Genomic DNA, 20,872 nt, shown 5'->3' with positions numbered 1-20,872 from the left:
TATATATATATGTATGTATATATATATATGTATATGTGTGTGTATATATATATGTATATATATATATATATATTTATATGTATATAAGTGTATATATTTATATATATATGTTTATGTATGTATATATATATATGTATGTATATATATATATATATATATGTATATATGTGTATATATTTATATATATATGTTTATGTATATATACGTATATATATATATATATATATATATATATATATATATATATATATATATATATATATATATATATATTCCTCGCGCACTAATTGACTGAAAGAGCGTGCACTTTGCCGATGATGTCACGTTATCAATGGGAAAATGCATTTCTAGACAATATGATTTCCCTGAGAGACACCGAGAGTAACGAGGGGTAGAAAATGGATTAGAAAGGATAGATTTTTAAAAATAATATATTTTTTTCTTTTTAAACTTGGGACTTCCCGCGGGCTGTAGTTTGGGGACCCCTGCACTAAACCATTGTCTTAGCGTTAGCATTTAGCACTCGAGCTACACGTTTCAAGAACGTAACAAAACAGTCACAATACCCCCCAAAAAAACGATTTAAATTATTGTCTATTGAAAAAAGTGTTTGAATTTAGAGGTAGCCATATTTCAATGATTTTGATTTGACAATATTACCTGAAATGATGGTGCATTAGGTCTCATATCTGGACGTGTGGTTTATGTGACCTACTATTAGCTGGCTGGCTACCGGGGGGGAAAAAAAGGTCAAATGCAAGAGAGGACAAACTGAAGGACAGAGGGGTTAAAAATGTTTTTGTGCCATTAACTGCCCTTTGGTAATACACTGGATGACTGGCCCAAGCGTCATACAAAATAATAAGCAAAGAAAGAAAATTGTAAATAGTGAAAATCCTGCTCTGAAATAGCATCCTGCACACATGACATACCTTGTACCAAATGTTCAACGGAAGCCCTGGTCACTACTATAAAGACATATTCTACTGTGCTTTAAAGCTAGTAGGGAACATTTATATTACACTATAACTGTAAGTTGGCTATTACTTTATTTACTATGAATTAAACATTTATTTATAAACTATAAAGCAGTGGTTCTTAACCTTGTTGGAGGTACCGAACCTCACCAGTTTCATATGGGCATTCACCGAACCCTTCTTTAGTGAAAAATAAAACGTTTTTTTTTTTTCAAATTCAAGACAAAGTTATGTTTTTTTTACTGGTGCACAAAATGAACCGTGCATGAACATCACCTTGTTCAAAGAACAAAACCTACACAGTCCATGAACTCACAACAAATTACACACCTGCAAATCAGATGGAAAATTAGAGGGAACATTGTTTGGGGGGGTAACCATAATACGCCGATAGGGATAAGTTTTTATTACACAATGAGTCGGGTGTGGCTTGACAGTGGAGGCTCCATCGAACCCCTGAGGCCGACTCACCGACCCCCTAGGGCAGTGGTTTTCAACCTTTTTTCAGTGATGTACCCCATGTGAAAATTTTTTTAATTCAAGCACCCCCTAATCAGAGCAAAGCATTTTTGGTTCAAAAAAAGAAATAAAGAAGTAAAATAAAGCACTATGTCATCAGTTTCTGATGTATTAAATTGTATAACAGTGCAAAATATTGCTCATTTGCACTGGTCTTTCTTCAACTATTTGGAAAAAAAGATAGGTTTTTATTTATATTTACAAAGGATTTTTGAATTGCTGCTATTTTTAGAATATTTAAAAAAATATCACGTACCCCTTGGCATACCTTCAAGTACCCCAAGGGGTACGTGTACCCCCATTTGAGAACCACTGCCCTAGGGTTCAATCGAACCCAGGTTAAGAACCACTGCTATAAAGGCTTCGAAATTAAGACACTTGTTAAGAGTAGCGCATTAACCTTAAGATAAAAACCTGCATTTGTGCACAATTTTTTTAAATGCTTATAAGTACCAGTTGTGGTAGTCTCAGGCTCTGGTGTCATTTTGTCTCTGTCCTCGTACTGGTTCTCACTCTGGCCTGCTCTAATCAGCAGGGCACACCTGATCGCAATTAAGGGTCGCGCTACTTAACCCTGCTGGTGCAATATTTGGGTGCCGGAGCTTTGTACCACGGACACATTGTCCTTGATATCGCTGGAGAGAGTCCTTGTCTTTACAGGTCTGCCCAGTATTTCCGAGTTTCGCCTAGCGTCCTTATTTTTGTATGTGACATGGCTAGCTAGCTAGCGGCTAACATCCAGTTCCAGTCTGCAGTGTTTTAGCTACTTCTAAATCACTAATCCTCGCCTCCATGGTGACAAATAAAGTATGTTTCTTACAAGTATCATCCCTGCAGGACGAGGAATAGCTAAACATGTTTCACTACACACCGTAGCTCACCGGCTTTAAAATGTAAACAAACGCCATTGGTGGATCTACACCAAACATTCACTGTAATGATACCAAGTAAAGTAGCGTATCTAGTCAAAACTACTATTATTACGTCGATATTTTTTGGCATTACCACATCTTCTTTCTGTTTTTTTTAAATTTATGTTTATAAACTCAGGAAATATGTCCATGGACACATGAGGACTTTGAATATGACCAATGTATGATCCTAACGTAACGACTTGGTATCGGATTGATACCCAAATTTGTGGTATCATCCAAAACTAATGTAAAGTATCAAACAACAAAAGAATAAGTGATTATTACATTTTAACAGAAGTGTAGATAGAACATGTTAAAAGAGAAAGTAAGCAGATATTAACAGTAAATTAACAAGTAGATAAAAAAATAATTTTCTACCACTTGTCCTTAATAATTTTGACAAATTAATAGAATGATAAATGACACAATATGTTACTGCATATGTCAGCAGCTAAATTAGGAGCCTTTGTTTGTTTACTTACTACTAAAATACAAGTTGTCTTGTATGTTCACTATTTTATTTAAGGACAAACTTGCAATAAAAAACATATGTTTAATGTACCGTAAGATTTTTTGTTAAAATAAAGCCAATAATGCAATTTTTTGCGGTCCCCTTTATTTAGAAAAGTACCGAAAAGTATCAAAATAATTTTGGTACCGGTAACGGGACAACACTAGTCTCTACATTATTTGGGATCCACAATATCTGCATGTAAAACCAGTCAATGAAGTAAAATATTATAATATAACGGATTTCCAAATGGGAAAAAAGCTACAAGCTATTCCTAAACTTCGATGGGATATTGTAGTAGCGTAGTCGTCGGGATCATTATCGTCAGGATTTTATCGATACCGATATTCATCGGTACTCGTATCGGTACTATATGTAATAGGCGTAAATAAAGATGTGGAAAAAATTTATTTTTAGCACAAGAGCTTGTACACCAGCAACATCATGCAACATCTCACAGCAGGGAAGTCTTTAATCAACACCTGCTTTTTAAGTCTTTAACAAGTCATCGATATTTACAATGCAAGGTACAACGCAGTTGTTATGTCATCACCTTGTAAAGACCACACCGATCCATCGCTGTGTTTCTTTTCATTACAATTACACTCAGCTGGAAATAATATTTATGTATGGCATTTGTGTGCAGAGAACAGACCTTTTACATGATATATCCTATCAAATATTTAATATAAATCAATACAAACAATTAGCATGTTAGGTGGGTGTGCATTTAAGCAAGGTGTGTTTTGATGCCACGCAAACGCGCGGAGTGTCATCAAAAGACGACTATAGACCTGTCAGCAGTTGCTATCTTGCTTCAGAGCAACTTTATGAACTATTATATTATAAACTCCAAAATCAGTGAAGTTGGCACGATGTGTAATTCGTAAATAAAAACAGAATACAATTATTTAAACATCCTTTTCAACTTATATTCAATTGAATAGACTGCAAAGACAATATATTTAATGTTCGAACAGAGAAACTTTTTTTTTTTCCTGCAAATAATCATCAACTTAGAATTTAATGGCAGCAAACATGGCCTTTCCTTTTAACAACACTCAGTAAACGTTTGGGAACTGAGGAGACCAATTTTTGAAGCTTTTCAGGTGGAATTATTTCCCATTCTTGCTTGATGTACAGCTTAAGTTGTCAAACAGTCCGGGGTCTCTGTTGTCTTCATTTTGTGCCACACATTTTCAAAGGGAGACAGGTCTGGACTACAGGCAGGCCAGTCTAGTACCCGCACTCTTTTACTATGGAGCCACACTGTTGTAACACGAGGCTTGGCATTGTCTTGCTGAAATAAGCAGGGGCGTCCATGATAATGTTGCTTGGATGTTGCTCCAAAACCTGTATGTACTTTTCAGCATTAATGGTGACTTCACAGATGTGTAAGTTACCCATGCCTTGGGCACTATTACACCCCCATACCATCACAGATGCTGGCTTTTGAACTTTGCGCCTAGAACAATCCAGATGGTTCTTTTCCTCTTTGGTCCGGAGGACACGACGTCCACAGTTTTCTAAAACAATTTGAAATGTGGACTCGTCAGACCACAGAACACTTTTCCACTTTGCATCAGTCCATCTTAGATGAGCTCGGGCCCAGAGAAGCCGGCGGCGTTTCTGGGTGTTGTTGATAAATGGCTTTCGCTTTGCATAGTAGAGTTTTAACTTGCACTTACAGATGTAGCGACTAAGTGGAGTTACTGACAGTGGTTTTCTGAAGTGTTCCTGAGCCCATGTGGTGATATCCTTTATATCCATCAGTACCGCCTGAGGGATCCAAGGTCACGGGCATTCAATGCTACGTGCAGTGATTTCTCCAGATTCTCTAAAACGTTTTTATGATATTACAGACCTTAGATGGTGAAATCCCTAAGTTCCTTGCAATAACTCGTTGAGAAATGTTGTTCTTAAACTGTTCACAAAGTGGTGACCCTCGTCCCATCCTTGTTTGTGAATGACTGAGCATTTCATGGAAGCTGCTTTTATATCCAATCATGGAACCCACCTGTTCCCAATTAGCCTGTTCACCTGTGGGATTTTGCAATTAAGTGTTTGATGAGCATTCCTCAACTTTCTCAATCTTTTTGCCACTTGTCCCAGATTTATTAAAACATGTTGCAGGCATCAAATTCCAAATGAGCTAATATTTGCAAAAAATAACGAAAGTTTTCCAGTTTGAACGTCAAATATCTTGTCTTTGCAGTCTATTCAATAGAATATAGGTTGAAAAGGATTTGCAAATCATTGTACTCTGTTTTTATTTCCCATTTACACAACGTGCCAACTTCACTGGTTTTGGGGTTTATATATCGATATCTCTGTCGGTATCTCCGCTTTGCACAGTACCTCATGTTGAAATAATCAGAATTAGTACTTTATTGGCGGTTTTGATTGCTGATTTTGATCATTTCAGTATGCATAAGACTACCCAGTATTGGCCAAACTTAGACATGTATTGCAAAAACACTGTTTGCATTTTGAAATACTGTGTTACGAGGCGATTAGTTATGTCGCTATTTCTGTTTGCGTTCCTTAGCAATAATGAGGAAGACCTAAACGAACCGGTTCTTTTTAAAAATGACCACGACACAGCATGTCGACATCAGCTCGAGCTGGCACTTTTTAATCAAGAAGAAGAACACGAAGAACTTGATTAATTGACGACACCCAGTAAGGAAGGGATTCATATGGCCCCATTCCTGGGTGGATCTCGCGTGAGAGGAAGAGGTGGGGGCTTAACCTTTTTGCAATGCAGTCTGCTAAAAACGATGCAAAGTGCCACTTCTACTATGGTCAAAGTTGGAATTGCCACAAAACACGTTTTAAGATATTCAACACTCCACTGCCATTAACGTGGACAGTGCACACCCCCCAATTTGCCACGTTTCATGTGTCAGGTAAACCGCCACCAATGGGGCCATATGAATCCCCTTGCCACTGTAAGCCGGACTGACTTCCACTATGTTGTGTGAAAAGGTCCTCTTCAGCCGTAAAGAATTACGATATGAGAATTTCCGTTCTACAAAAAAGATGTTTTAACGAGTGAATGAGACAAGTGGACAGCTGCTGTCATTCTAATCACAGATCATCTTAACTTAATCAAATCGTGCAAACACATCGTATTTCGTCAGAAAGATCTGCCAGCAAAGATCGCACTCCTCTAAGCCTCCCTGGTGGAAACGCTCACAATGACTAACAACATTCCACGTCTCCCTATGCATCAGTGGGCAGAGCGGCCAAGCATGCACGGATGAGGAAGGTCCACTCTCGATTCAGTTTGTTCCGAGTGTTTGTGTGCACAGAGCAGAGGGTCTAAAGGGGTATAATGTCATTACTGATTCACAGTCACACGCTTAATGGCTGAGCAGGCACAAGGTTACGCCACGCTCAGACAAGTCCAGGGAGACTGTTTTGTGGAAATAAAATATGCCTCCGATCCCTATAATCGGATCACTGTGAAATTAGAGAGCAAATGTATGATAAAAGCCTAAGGAAAGTGCAGTTACTTCACAGCACCACCAGGTTTGCGCTGCATGAAATGGACCATTAGGTTTTACAAAGAGATTAGGATTCAGAAGGGAAGCCAATGATTAGCCAAAAAGACATTTGGAACCAAGGTTCATGGGGTAAGGAAGACAATAATGCAGTTTTTAGGTTTGTCAAATATGATGGCGGAGAATAATTTAAAGTAGGGCTGGGCGATATATCGATATACGCGATATACCGCGGGGTTGTCTCTGTGCGATATAGAAAATGACTATATATCGTGATATCAAGTATACGTTCTCACGCAGTTGCTTTTAGCTGCGGGCATTAAACTACATGCTCTACTCGCTCTTTCCTGTCTGTCCTTCTCACAGACAGCAAGCGCACCTTCTTACACACGTCACATACTGTCACGTCATACGTCACATACGCAGAGAGGTAGCAGCATGGCTAACGTTAGCTGTGATGCTAGCGGAGTAGTGCGAGCGGTAATACGAGAGAAAGAAGGTGCGAATCTGGTAACAAATGAAGGAATAATTAATTCCCAAGAAAAACAGCACAGGGTCCATCGTCTGGCGGTGGTTTGGCTTCAAGTGGGAATACGTCGAACAGACAACCGTAATTTGTCAAGTGTGGGGCAAAAGCGTTGCTATAAAAAGTAGCATTACTGCCATAACAAACAGTTCAGGGTGTCCCAAGTTACCGGAGTGTGTTAGGTAAGGAGGAGTTTTGTCCCTCCAGAGTTGTTGCCGTAGGGCTGTGACGTAGGGTGTGTGTGGTTGTGGAAGGAGGTGTGTGATGTTGACATTAAAGAAGTGGTGGCTACCAAACCTGCTCTAATGTCTCCCGTTTATTATTTTATTAGATAAGTACACTGTAGAGGCGAACCCAGGACACTCGGCTACACTGCTAATATGTAGCATCATTTGAAAAGTCACCTGCTAGACAATGAAGAGTGCTTACTCCGCACGTCAACATCGTTCGGTGCCACACGTCCACACCATCAAAATGCCGAGGCAAACATTTCCAGATCAACACCGTATGAAAAAAAAATAGTGATTTTTTTAGTTGTGATTTCCTTCTCTGCATGAAAGTTTAAAAGTAGCATATATTAATGCAGTATGAAGAAGAATGTTTTAATGTAGACACATAGAATCATCATACTGCTGTGATTATATGCATCAAGTGTTCATTCAAGGCTAAGGCAAAATATCGAGATATATATCGTGTATCGCGATATGGCCTTAAAATATCGCGATATTAAAAAAAAAGCAATATCGCCCAGCCCTAATTTAAAGGTCTCCTAATAATGTAAAATTGACTTTCTGATGTCTCACAAAGAGTCGGTTTATAAGCACCAAATTTGAGAAAAATACATCATTTCCCTAAGTCGTTTGCTCCACTTTTGAGAGGTGCGTAATCGGTGGCTTATAAAATGTCAGGTTTTTATGATGTCAAGAAGATTAAAAAAAACTCCTCTTTTGTGGACATAAAACGGACTCTTAACGAGCTTCACACTTTTACAGAGAAAAGAAAAGCTGGGAGCTCTGCTAACTATCTATAATTTAGTTTTTTCGTCAGCTAACAGGCTAACCTAGCATGATGTGTTGTTAGCATTCTAACTCACATAGCTATGCTTGTGTCAATCAATCAATCAATCAATCAATGTTTATTTATATAGCCCTAAATCACAAGTGTCTCAAAGGGCTGCACAAGCCACAACGACATCCTCGGTACAGAGCCCACATAAGGGCAAGGAAAAACTCACTCCAGTGGTGTGTTCTCCGGACCGTTGTTTTATCTGATACAGTATATGGCATCTGTCACGTTACTTACAAGGATTTAAAGTGGCTGTTTGAATCCTTGACGCAGCTGCTAAGTGTCATAAGCATTATATCTCGCCCTTTGAGCACGTAAACTACACCCCATGTAACACACACCAAAACAATTTCCGTGTGTGTGTTGTTAGCTAATGATAGCAGAGTTTAGCTACTATTCATCCATCCAAACTATTTGTTGAACACAAAACGTTATGGCCTTTAGAAACATCCACAAATTAGTCGGACCGTTTTATAAGTTAAGTTAAAGTTAAAGTACCAATGATTGTCACACACACACTAGGTGTGGTGAAATTTGTCCTCTGCATTTGACCCATGCCCTTGTTCACCCCCTGGGAGGTGAGGGGAGCAGTGGGCAGCAGCGGTGGCAGCGCCCGGGAATAACTTTTGGTGATTTAACCCCCAATTCCAACCCTTGATGCTGAGTGCCAAGCAGGGAAGTAATGGGTCCCGTTTTTATAGTCTTTGGTATGACTCGGCCGGGGTTTGAACTCACGACCTACTGATCTCAGGGCGGACACTCTAACCCAGGGGTAGGGAACCTACGGCTCTAGAGCCAGATGTGGCTCTTTTGATGACTGCATCTGGCTCTCAGATAAATCTTAGCTGACATTGTTGAACACGATAAGTAATTAATAATTCCGCTGGTAATCACAGTGTTAAAAATAACGTTTAAATTATAACCATTCTCATACATTTTAATCCATTCATCCGTTTTCTATCGCACATGTTCAAGAAGTCGAATTAATGGTAAGAAGTATTTTATTTATTATTGGCTAGCTTCAGAATAACAATGTTATTAAAAAGAATAAGAGACGTATTATATTCTAAAAATGTTGGTCTTACTTAAAAATGCACGCAATTAGTTGTTTTCAGTGTTAAAAAATATTATATGGCTCTCACGGAAATACATTTTAAAATATTTGGCTTTCATGGCTCTCTCAGCCAAAAAGGTTCCCGACCCCTGCTCTAACCACTAGGCCACTGAGTAGTAAGCCGCAGGTTTCGAAGCGTGGGGAAAAAAAGTAGTGGCGTATAGTCTGGACAATACGGTATAAAGATGTTATTTCATGTTAAAAGGTGTTTAATTATGTTTTTTTTAAATGTAAACTTTTTTTTAATGCTAACTATGAAAATATCCGATTTATAATGGTTAACCTACCGTATTTTTCGAACTATAAGTCTCACAGTTTTTTTCATAGTTTGGCCGGGCTCCAGTGCGACTTATATATGTTTTTTTCCTCTTTATTATGCATTTTCGGCACGTGCTACTTATACTCCGATGCGACTTATACTCCGAAAAATACGGTACTTTGCATAAATGTGCTTACCACTACCGGTCCTGTAACCAATTAGCTGCATTAAACGAGTGACGACTGTAATGGCGATCAGGTTTTCTCTTTGAAACTGTTCTGTAAAACAATGTGAATGGGATGGAGTTGAGAGTTTTGTTTTGGAAGACATTCTTGCAGCCATTTGAGGCACTTGCTAAAAACCGGACCAAAAAATAACTTTTTTGTTAGCTACACAGCATCATGTGAATAAGTCCAAATAAAGTGGAATTTATGAGGTTGTCACTGGACAGCAACGGCTTTTATCTGATCCCGGTTTTAAGGTAAGAGTGGTCGGGTGTTTGTTGACCCTTGAGGTTTAAGAAGATTGAACACTCACTCTGTAGCACCGATATGATGGCCTGGGCCCGAATCCAGGTGAAGGCAGGGTTTTGCCGAAGGTCATTTCGCCGGGGGTCGTTGCTCGCCCGACACTCATAGGTCCCAGAGTCTTCCAATGTGAGGCGCGTGATGCCGAGCACGCTGACCCTATTGGAACCGGAGGCAGTGTTGATGGACACGCGGCGCTTGCGGGCTCCATCCCAAAGCTGCTTGAAGGAGTCGGCTCTGTTGATCTCCGCATACCACCACTCGATCTCCGGGGTGGGGTTACCGACCACGTCGCAGTACAGCTCAAAGGTGTCCCCCGTGAGCTTAGTCTCAGACATTGGCGACTTGACAAACCCAGCTGAGAGGAGGAAGAATGTATAGGGTAGGAAAGGGTAGAGGATGATTTGAGTAGGAAGAGGTAAGAAAGGGCCAAGGGATGGAGAAGGAAAATAAATACAATCAGAGTACATCTTGAAAAACAGCATGATCAAAGACAGAAGAAAGAGCCCCAAATTATTGATAGGCGTGAAAAGAAAAGCTCAGGGAACCGTCAAAAAGTCTCAGACAGTCAATCAGAAGTCGTTCTATTGTCAGGACACACTCAATATTGTGCATGTAAGGTGCAAATTACCTTTAAAAAGAAAGCTGCTTTGTAAATATATGCTAAAAAGAGAGCGCTATTGACAATCTGTTTGAGTTTAATCAGTCACGTCTGGTACCCCTGGAGTCTTTTCATCAGAGACCCTTGTCGAGCAGACGCACGCTTGTCAACAATCACACGACTCTTTTCGGCACGTCGCAGCAGCAATCAGTGGCAGCCTCGCTCTCGCTTGACCTCGATACGGGAAAACTTCCTGAAAGTTAACTTTAGGTTTGGTCGCTCTAATACCAAACTCAATGTGGACTGGATAGTCTTTCAGTATACCTTAAACTAGGGATGTCCGATAATATCGGGCTGCTGATATTATCGGCCGATAAATGCTTTAAAATGTAATATCGGAAATTATCGGTTTCATAATTATCGGTATCGGTTTCTAAAAGTTAAATGTATGACGTTTTAAAACGCCGCTGTGTACACGGACGTAGGAAGAGGTACAGAGTGCCAATAAACCTTAAAGGCATTTCCTTTGCGTGCGTTCCGTCCGAGTCACATAATATCTACCGGCTGTTCTCATCACGAATGAATGCAAGTCATACTTGGTCAACAGCCATACAGGTCACACTGAGGGTGGCTGTATAAACAACTTTAATACTGTTACAAATATGCACCACACTGTGAACCCACACCAAACATGTATGGCAAACACATTTCGGGAGAACATCCGCACCGTAACACAACATAACACAACAGAACAAATACCCAGAATCCCTTGCAGTACTAACTCTTCCGGGACGCTACAGTATAAACCCCCCCGCTATCCCCTACCCCCACCCACCCCAACCCCGCCCACCTCAAGCTCCTCATAGTCTCTCTCCAAGCTGCTGTTTGGATCGATAGATAGATAGTACTTTATTGATTCCTTCAGGAGAGTTCTCTCAGGAAAATTAAAATTCCAGCAGCAGTGTACAGAATTGAGATCGAATTTAAAAAGTAAAAAGTAAACAATGGGGGTATAAATGGAAACAGAATAGAAAAATATTACAATAAGAATAAAAATAAAAAGCAACAATGAGAATAAAAATATATAACAGTAAAATAAGAATATAACAAGAGAAACTAGGCAGTAGTGACCATGTTATGAAAAAGTATTGCGCTGTTATTGTTTTGAGGCATGTTGAAAAAAGTAATGCACTTTGTGACTTCAATAATAAATATGGCAGTGCCATGTTGGCATTTTTTTCCATAACTTGAGTTGATTTATTTTGGAAAACCTTGTTACATTGTTTAATGCATCCAGCGGGGCATCACAACAAAATTAGGCATAATAATGTGTTAATTCCACGACTGTATATATCGGTATCGGTTGATATCGGTATCGGTAATTAAGAGTTGGACAATATCGGAATATCGGATATCGGTAAAAAAGCCATTATCGGACATCTCCACCTTAAACCAAGCACACCTAGATAGAACATTCACTTTTGTTCGATCATGTTTTTGTTAGCGACTATAGGAAACACATCTTGTACTATTTGAAATCCTGTTTATTACGCTTCAAATTTTGCCACATTTCTGAGGAACATGCATTTGTGAGAATGCCTTTAAGAGATGTGGAAAGAGGTTCCTACACCACATGTTGGTGGCAGGCTTAATCAAACATAGTGAACAATAACATTGGAACATCTAACCCCGAACACACTGCAGCAAATATGAAAAAATATAGTCTCAAAAAGACCTACAAGCTTGTTTGGGAAGACCCCAAGTCTTCCCAAACAAGCCTTTCTCCCTATCACTCACACACACACACACACACACACACACACACACAGAATTGCGCAATATACAATATAAATGATGTGCATTTTTAATATCTTCAATCGGAATATTGTGACAATGCATGTTGATGACACATTCTTGCTATGTACTGCAAATTTGACAGGGACAAGCGAAAGAGCGCGTCCCCAAGGCATTATGGCATTCTTGCTGGCGGCTAATGTCCCTCCACTGTGCAAAGCCACTTCTAAGTCTTCAGTCCTCGCCTCCATGGCAGCAAATAAACTAAGTACCATTATCCCCGGAGGACAAGAACTGTCTAAACATGTTAGACTACACACCATTGGAGGATATGCTAATCGCAAGCAAGAGCTCTGGAATGTAAACAAAGGTGGGCGGAACAATACAAACACTGACAGTAACAGTACCAAGTGTAGTATCAGAATAGGTGAATATGTTTTGTATCACCCAAAACCAATGTAAAGTATTGTGAGAATGAGATATTTTTAGGTGTTCTTTTTGATCCACAGTCATGTTTAAATCAGCTAGTATTTTCCTATGTAGTGTGTCTTCTCGTGGTCTCCCTGCTTGTATCTTATGTCCGCTAGTAAACTCTGTGTTTCACCTTGAAGGCGCTGGAATGTCTATGAGGGGGTATAATGTACTCCCTTTTTGTGGAGTAGGCCTTATCAGTTTAGAACAAAAAGGCTGTATTTCTTTCTGGGCGGGAGGGGCTGTTTTCATACTAAATGAAGCTGACTCTTCCCGTTTGATTTTTAGACCGCTTCTTGATGCTGCTATTACAGCATTGTGAGGGCTGGTCTCCTAAAGCTTTAGTAAAACTTGATAGTATTGCTATTCTGTCTTGGTGGTCCTTCTTACTCAACACATATGTCATCCGAAAGCACTTGGAATTGACCAGTGTGTTTTATTCCCTGATAGGAAGACTGGTCAAACGCAACAGTATCCAAACATTAGAAGAATAAGTGCTTATTACATTTCAACGTAAGTGTAGATATAAACATGTTACATCAGAAAGTAACCAGCCACAAACAGTCATTTAGCAAGTAGATTAATAATAGTTTATTTTCAAATAGTAGGCAATATGTTACCGCATACATCCGCAGCCAAATTAGAAGCCTTTGTAACCCCTTTTGAAATAGTTCCATTGTCATTAACATACCAAATAATATACTGTGATCGTTATCCCTGGAGGCGGCTACAGGATTAATCGACATCAAGGTTTTAATTAGTGAGATAACATAACCGGAAAAGGCTGAGGTTTTGGGTTAGTTTTTTCTTCACCGTCACTTGAGTGACAGACATGTTCGCCAATCAGAACTGATGTGCCTCGCGTTTGTTCGTCTCTCGCTTCAAAATGGGAGCAATACGTCTCACTCTGTGCGTCGTTCTCAGTAGCTGAGAGTGTTTATTTAACAGTAGAATTAACAAAACGCAGTAAGCCCCCTTTGCAGTCATTCAAAATCTATGTTTTGGTGGGCGGAGAGCAAGACAGGAAGCACAGATGAAGACCGTTGGGACTCGCTACTGAAAACGTCCTCAAAGCAGTGACAACTACACACTAAAAAATGCTGGGTTATTTTGATAACCCAATTTATGAGTTGCGAGTGTTGGGTTAAATTTTGGAGTTATTTTTATGACGAGCAATCCATTTTTTAGGTTAGAAGGGTATTATGTTAACTCAATGTCTGTGTTTTCAAAATCATGAACCATTTTTGAGTTGTTTTCAATGAGTAACGCATTTTGGGGTAAAATACTTTTTTTTATTAAAAAGTAACTTTTTTCTTAAAGGGAATTTTATTATGGATTAATCTCATTAACATTATTTACAATCACATATTTTATGTGCATGAACATATTTGAGCATGCTGTATAGGACTACTATGACTATGCTCTGCAATTCTTGTAAACAAATGTCACTCATATCTTGCTTTTGAGTATATTTTAATGGAATAAAAATAATTTTGATCAGTATTTGGGAAGGAGTAGGACAAACCAGCAGTAAAATGTATCATTTTTAACCAACTGTTGGGTCAAGGAGCGCTAAATTGCGCAACCCAATAGTTGGGTTGGGAATAACCCAACATTGTCGTGAGCATAACTCAGCTTTTTATGTTAAATAAATGAAACCCAATAGTTGGGTTTTGAGTCAACCAACATTGAGTTAGCATTACTCAATTTTTGGGTTAAATAACCAAACGCAAAAGTTGGGTTGAAAAAATTAACCCAAAATGTTGACTTAAAATAACTCAAATAAGGGGCTCATCCTTTTTTGAACCAGCAGTTGGGTTAAAATTGGGTTGTTTTTAACCCAACATTTTTTAGTGTGTAGGAGGAAGAAATATGATGACAAAGCCAAATGTCCTATTGTGGTAATATACCAGCCTCAAATCGGATGGGCAATATGAGCCCATCAACACGGACGAACAAGCGATAAGGGAAACAAAGAAAAAGACAACGTCCAACCTAATTTTTTCAACTGGGGAAAAAAAGGACTTTAAGATGTTCAATATTCATTTGAGTTAAAATTTTGCTTACAGAAATGAGTCCATGTTATTGTTTTGTTTGTTTATTTATTTAGGATATTTAGTTTCCAATTACAGTGCAGTAGTAAACAATTTGACAGTAATGAGAAATACAAATTGATATCATTTTAAACGGTTACATGCATTATTACTACTATATTATGATTACAATACATTATGAACACTATCGTTTTATATCGACCGTTTCCTCAGTTTAAGAGCATAACCTAAACAAAAGCTCTGAGTCTGTCTGCATAAGGCCAAATCTTTTTTTAAGTAAATTATTGCATATTGTTGTAATGTTTGGTACCTTGAGACAAGAATATGTTGACTGAGCAGTCTCACCGTTTTATGCATTGATATGTATAAAATGTGACACGACTGTTCAACATAGTGTAGAAGTCTGGGGCGGTATCTCTGGATTGGCAGACCAAAGGGTGTGTTCCAATTGTAGAGGGATCACACACTAGCTGAGCCTCGGATTCAGGAGGAATGGATGGATGGATGGATGGCTGTATAAAATGTAAAAATTGAATTTCAATTTCCCGGAGAGAAATATTGCAATTAGATTTTTGGGGTTTTGTGCAGCCCTATTGGAGAATGCAATATATATCATGATATAGATTTTAAGCCATATCGCCCATCCCCCCATTTTGTATAGACGCAGCCATGATACAGACCAGTCTCAAATGTTAAGAAGTTATCAAATAACAGAGTATGCGTTATGATGCTAATTTGAAGATAAAAAATAAATATAAAAATAAATCAATAAAAAAATATATATATTTATTAAATTTTTTAATATTTTAGTTGTAGAAAACTAACTGACTCGCATTAAAAGCAGTAACTACATTGTTTTACTGTTCTTACATTTACTAATAACGAGTGTTGGATCATATTTTTATTACCATTAGTTTCTATGGGAAAATAGTGGAGAATAGTGGGCTTGTAACTCCCCCCATTAGTCCCGTAGAATAGGTACTTGTCTGCAATATTTTATGTATTTAAATACATGAACTAGTCCTCAGAGTCACATTACCAATCAAGTGCTTGTTAAACAGCACTTCACAGAAAACGCCACACATTAGGGGGCGACTGAATATGGTTAATCTCCTTTAATCCCACACAGATATTGCTGTGACAGCAGAAACAAGGTCATCTAACCTTCAATTTGGATGAGCTGGACATCAACACCCCCACACCCAAATAAAAAAAGCCAGTTATGTCGTAAAAAAGGAAGGTCAAGCCACCACCTTCCACAAATATATCTTGGAATTCCAAACCAACAAATCACGTGTCCCACTGGGATCTACCTCACACTGCAGTATCGTTAATAAACTGATCCATGAGAGTTATCGCCCGAGCTGTAGAAGTCCCAGTTTGTGTCTGGGCTTCATTCATGCTCTAGTTCCACATCGCTAGTCAGCCCAACAACACACTGACAACACTAATGAACCTCATCTAATGAAAAATCACCTGGACCTCAGCCACTCTTCGCAACCCTCCTCCAAAGCCTGTCAACTGTATAAAAAAAACTGAAAACGGCCTTAACTTTGTCCTCAATTGGTGAAGGAAATAACTGCTGGTTTTCTTCCAAATAGAACCCATTGTACACACTAAAAAATGTTGGGTTAAAAAATAACCCAATTTTAACCCAACTGCTGGTTCAGAAAAGGATGAAACCCTTATGGAAGTTATTTTAATTCAACATTTTGGGTACATTTTTTCAACACAAATTTTGCGTTTATTCATTTAACCAAAAAGTTGAGTTATGATAACTTAATGTTAGGTTATTCCCAACCAAACTATTGGGTTAAATTATTTAACCCAAAAGTTGAGTTATGCTAACTCACTGTTGGTTGATTCATAACCCAACTATTGGGTTGAATTTATTTAACACAAAAGCTGAGTGATGCTCACTACAATGTTGGGATATACCAAACCCAACTATTGAGTTGCGCAATTTAGCGCTCCTTGACCCAATAGTTGGTTAAAAATGATACATTTTACTGCTGGTTTGTCCTACTCCTTCCCAACTACTGATCAACATTATTTTTATTTCATTAAAATATACTAAAAAGCAAGATATGATTGACATTTTTTTGACAAGAATTGCCGTGAATGGTCATAGTTGCGTGGATCGTTCTCCCAGGATGCCGAAGGGACTCCAGAGGCAAAGTGCATGTAAGGAAATTATTAAGTGTCCATAAATCATGCGGGATATAAACAAAAGAGCACCAGCGTGCCGATAGCACGGAAAGCTAACGGAATAGCGAACAAGAAAAGCTTAGCATGTAAACAGGCAAACAAAAAGTTTGAAGCTTAGCTCAGGAATCAAATTAGTAGCCGTCGTAACTGTTGCGTGGAAGCAAATAAGAAAGCCAGACTGAGTGTGGCAAAAAGCAGGGAATAAGTAGCTCTCTGGTTAGTGCCCAGGAGCAGGTGAGCGTTCCAAACACTAATCAGAGGCAGGTGAAAACAATCTGCAGTCATGGCAACTAAAACACAAACCCAGGGATGCTCAAAACAGGAACTGAGGGAGTCAAAAACTAAACAAACATTAGTAGTTCTATACAGCATGCTCAAATATTTTCATGTACATAAGATGTGTGGTTGTAAATAATGTTAATGAGATTAATCCTTAATAAAATTCCGTTCAAGAAAAAAGTAACTTTTTAATAACAAAAAGCCTTTTGCCCAAAAATGTGTTACTCATTGAAAAACAACCCAAAAATGGTTCACAGTAGAGATGTCCGATAATGGCTTTTTTGCCGATATCCGATATTCCGATATTGTCCAACTCTTAATTACCGATTCTGATATCAACCGATACCGATATATACAGTCGTGGAATTAACACATTATTATGCCTAATTTTGTTGTGATGCCCTGCTGGATGCATTAAACAATGTAACAAGGTTTTCCAAAATAAATCAACTCAAGTTATGGAAAAAAATGCCAACATGGCTCATATTTATTATTTAAGTCACAAAGTGCATTATTTTTTTTAACATGCCTCAAAACAGCAGCTTGGAACTTGGGACATGCTCTCCCTGAGAGAGCATGAAGAGGTTGAGGTGGGCGGGGTTGGAGGAATGGGGCGTGGTTGAGGTGGGGGGGGTACCGGGGGGTGTATATTGTAGCGTCCCGGAAGAGTTAGTGCTGCAAGGGGTTCTGGGTATTTGTTCTGTTGTGTTTATGTTGCGTTATGGTGCGGATGTTCTCCCAAAATGTGTTTGTCATTCTTGTTTGGTGTGGGTTCACAGTGTGGCGCATATTTGTAACAGTGTTAAAGTTGTTTATACGGCCACCCTCAGTGTGACCTGTATGGCTGTTGACCAAGTATGCATGCATTCACTTGTGTTTGTGAAAAGCCGTAGATATTATGTGATTGGGCCGGCACACAAAGGCAGTGCCTTTAAGGTTTATTGGCGCTCTGTACTTCTTCCTACGTCCGTGTACCACTCCATACAGCGGCGTTTTAAAAAGTCATACATTTGACTTTTTGAAACCGATACCGATCATTTCCGATATTACATTTTAAAGCATTTATCAGCCGATCATATAGGCAGTCCGATATTATCGGACATCTCTAGTTCATAGTTTTGAAAACCCAGAAATTGAGTTAAAATAATACCCTTATAACCCCAAAAATGGATTGCTCTTCATAAAAATAACTCAAAAATGTAACCCAACACTCACAACTCATAAATTGGGTTATCAAAATAACCCAGCATTTTTTAGTGTGTACACACTACACTACACTACACTACACTAGTGTGTAGATGTCTGTACTAAATCGAGGTCAGAACTAATCATATTCAACTTTCCAGTGTAGCCATTTGGTTGCAGTCAATCTGAATGTCATCTGGCTACCAACAGAAGTCCAACCGAAATATTTCACATACTTATCGATACATGAATTATAGCTGGTAACCATAGTAACAGTTTTGTTGTCCAAAACCATGCTCATGACTCACAGCCAGATGGAAATGAATTGGATAAAGGGACACAGAAATTTAGCAGGGGTGGGGGGGAAGCACACACAAAAAAAAATCCCGCTACGAAAATTGTCGGAGGATATTTGGTTCTTACAATGTGAGCTTTCTATGCGCCATGCCTCTAGATATGCAGAGTAATTAGCATTTGTTTCCTTTCTCTGGAAACATCTGCCTCTATCAAGCTCACCACATAATTCCAGAGGGTGAAACCAAAGTCTAAACGCCTACACTGGTAAAGTGGAATTTTAATTTGACACATTTACTGTGACATTCTTTACTATGGTTGTATGTATGGTTGCGTCAAAAACGACTTATTGTGGCAAAAGTGACTATCAATCCTTAATAACAGGAAATTAATGCATAGGGAGTATATTAAATGTGGTTCAAGGTGACCAAGATAGCCAGGGCATAATTTATATTCAGGCTCTGTGGAGAGAGAGAGAGAGAAAAAACAAATGGAACAAAATACAGACGACGCGCAACAAATGAGCAAGCGCAATTTGTGCGCGGTTCGAGCAAGGTGCAGGGAGATTGTAGCACAAAGCAGCTGGTGCTCATTCATTTCAAAGGTTTGAAATAAGTCGGGGAAAAATAAACACTGTATGATAGTAGAAGTTATTTTGACAGAAAAGTGAAGTAAATTGCCCGCAAATCACAGTTGCAAACCAAAATCATGATTTTTTTATGGTATTTAAATGTTAGTTATTAGCTATAAGTCAAGATTCCAATGCACAACTTAATATATACTCCCAAACAACTTATTCTTAAAGTGAGCAAACACAGATTTAAGATGCTAATTATGGATAATAATAACTGTCGAGCAACAATATGATGATTTTTTTTTTTTTTTATCATTGCAGCCTAGTTGTTATATCATTAATATTGAAAACATGTTTTCTGTTCCCAATCGTTTATTGAGTGTTGTTAAAAGAAAAGGTGATGTAACACAGTGGTGAACATGCCCTTTCCCAACTACTTTGGCACGTGTTGCAGCCATGAAATTCTAAGTTACCGTATTTTTCGGAGTATAAGTCGCACCGGAGAATAAGTCGCACCTGCCAAAAATGCACAATAAAGAAGGAAAAAAACATATATAAGTCGCACTGGAGTATAAGTCGCATTTTTTGGGGAAATGTATTTGATAAAACCCAACACCAAGAATAGACATTTGAAAGGCAATTTAAAATAAATAAAGAATAGTGAACAACAGGCTGAATAAGTGTACTTTATATGAGGCATAAATAACCAACTGAGAACGTGCCTGGTATGTTAACGTAACATATTATGGTAAGAGTCATTCAAATAACTATAACATATAGAACATGCTATACGTTTACCAAACAATCTGTCACTCCTAATCGCTAAATCCGATGAACAATATACGTCTAGTCTCTTAGGTGAATGAGCTAAATAATATTATTTGCTATTTTACAGTAATGTGTTAATAATTTCACACATAAGTCGCTCCTGAGTATAAGTCGCATCCCCGGCCAAACTATGAAAAAAACTACAACTTATAGTCCGAAAAATACGGTAATTATTATTTGCAAAGAAAAATAAAGTTTATGAGTTTGAACATCAAATATCTTGTCTTTGTAGTGCATTCAATTGAATATGGGTTGAAAATGATTTGCAAATCATTGTATTCCGTTTGTATTTACATCTAACACAATTTCCCAACTCATATGGAAACGGGGTTCGTAGGAAAAAAATCACAGTATGACCCTCCTTCCATTCATTTTCTAACTTTAAAAAATATATTATTGAACAATTTATTTCCCATGAACTAGTTTTAGTACAAAACAGGCAGTAAATTAAATTCAAGTTTGATTGAAAAAGTATAACAACCTTTTAGTAAATACAAAAAAACTATAATGGGGGCTCCAAAGTAAATTCTGCTTAGGTCTTCAATTTAACATGGGCCGGCCCTGCATGTGATGGTTCTAAACCAGGGGTGTCAAACTCATTTTAGTTTGGGGGCCACATGGAGAAAAATCTACTCCCAAGTGGGCCGGACTGGTAAAATCACGGCA

At 38.4% G+C, this 20,872-nt stretch overlaps 2 protein-coding genes across 4 annotated transcripts in view; one reads left to right on the top strand and one right to left on the bottom strand.

Moving 5' to 3' along the window:
• The window catches only part of LOC133608890 (UDP-glucuronosyltransferase 2B37-like), a 696,509-nt gene that overhangs the window by 561,800 nt on the left and 113,837 nt on the right, over positions 1–20,872 (top strand). The window lies entirely within an intron of this gene.
• Positions 1–20,872, bottom strand: part of nptnb (neuroplastin b) — a 113,663-nt gene that overhangs the window by 65,080 nt on the left and 27,711 nt on the right. The window contains exon 2 of one of the 2 annotated variants that reach the window (XM_061964485.2): positions 9,929–10,276. The exons of the other annotated variant lie outside the window; for it this stretch is intronic. Within the exon in view, the coding sequence (XP_061820469.2) occupies positions 9,929–10,276 (348 nt within the window). The remainder of the gene's footprint in view (positions 1–9,928; positions 10,277–20,872) is intronic. 2 annotated transcript variants of the gene reach the window in all.

This window comes from Nerophis lumbriciformis, linkage group LG06 (genome assembly GCF_033978685.3).
Source record: "Nerophis lumbriciformis linkage group LG06, RoL_Nlum_v2.1, whole genome shotgun sequence".
NCBI lineage: Eukaryota > Metazoa > Chordata > Actinopteri > Syngnathiformes > Syngnathidae > Nerophis > Nerophis lumbriciformis.
Note: the sequence above shows the minus strand (reverse complement) of the source record. Positions and strands in the feature narration are given on the sequence as shown.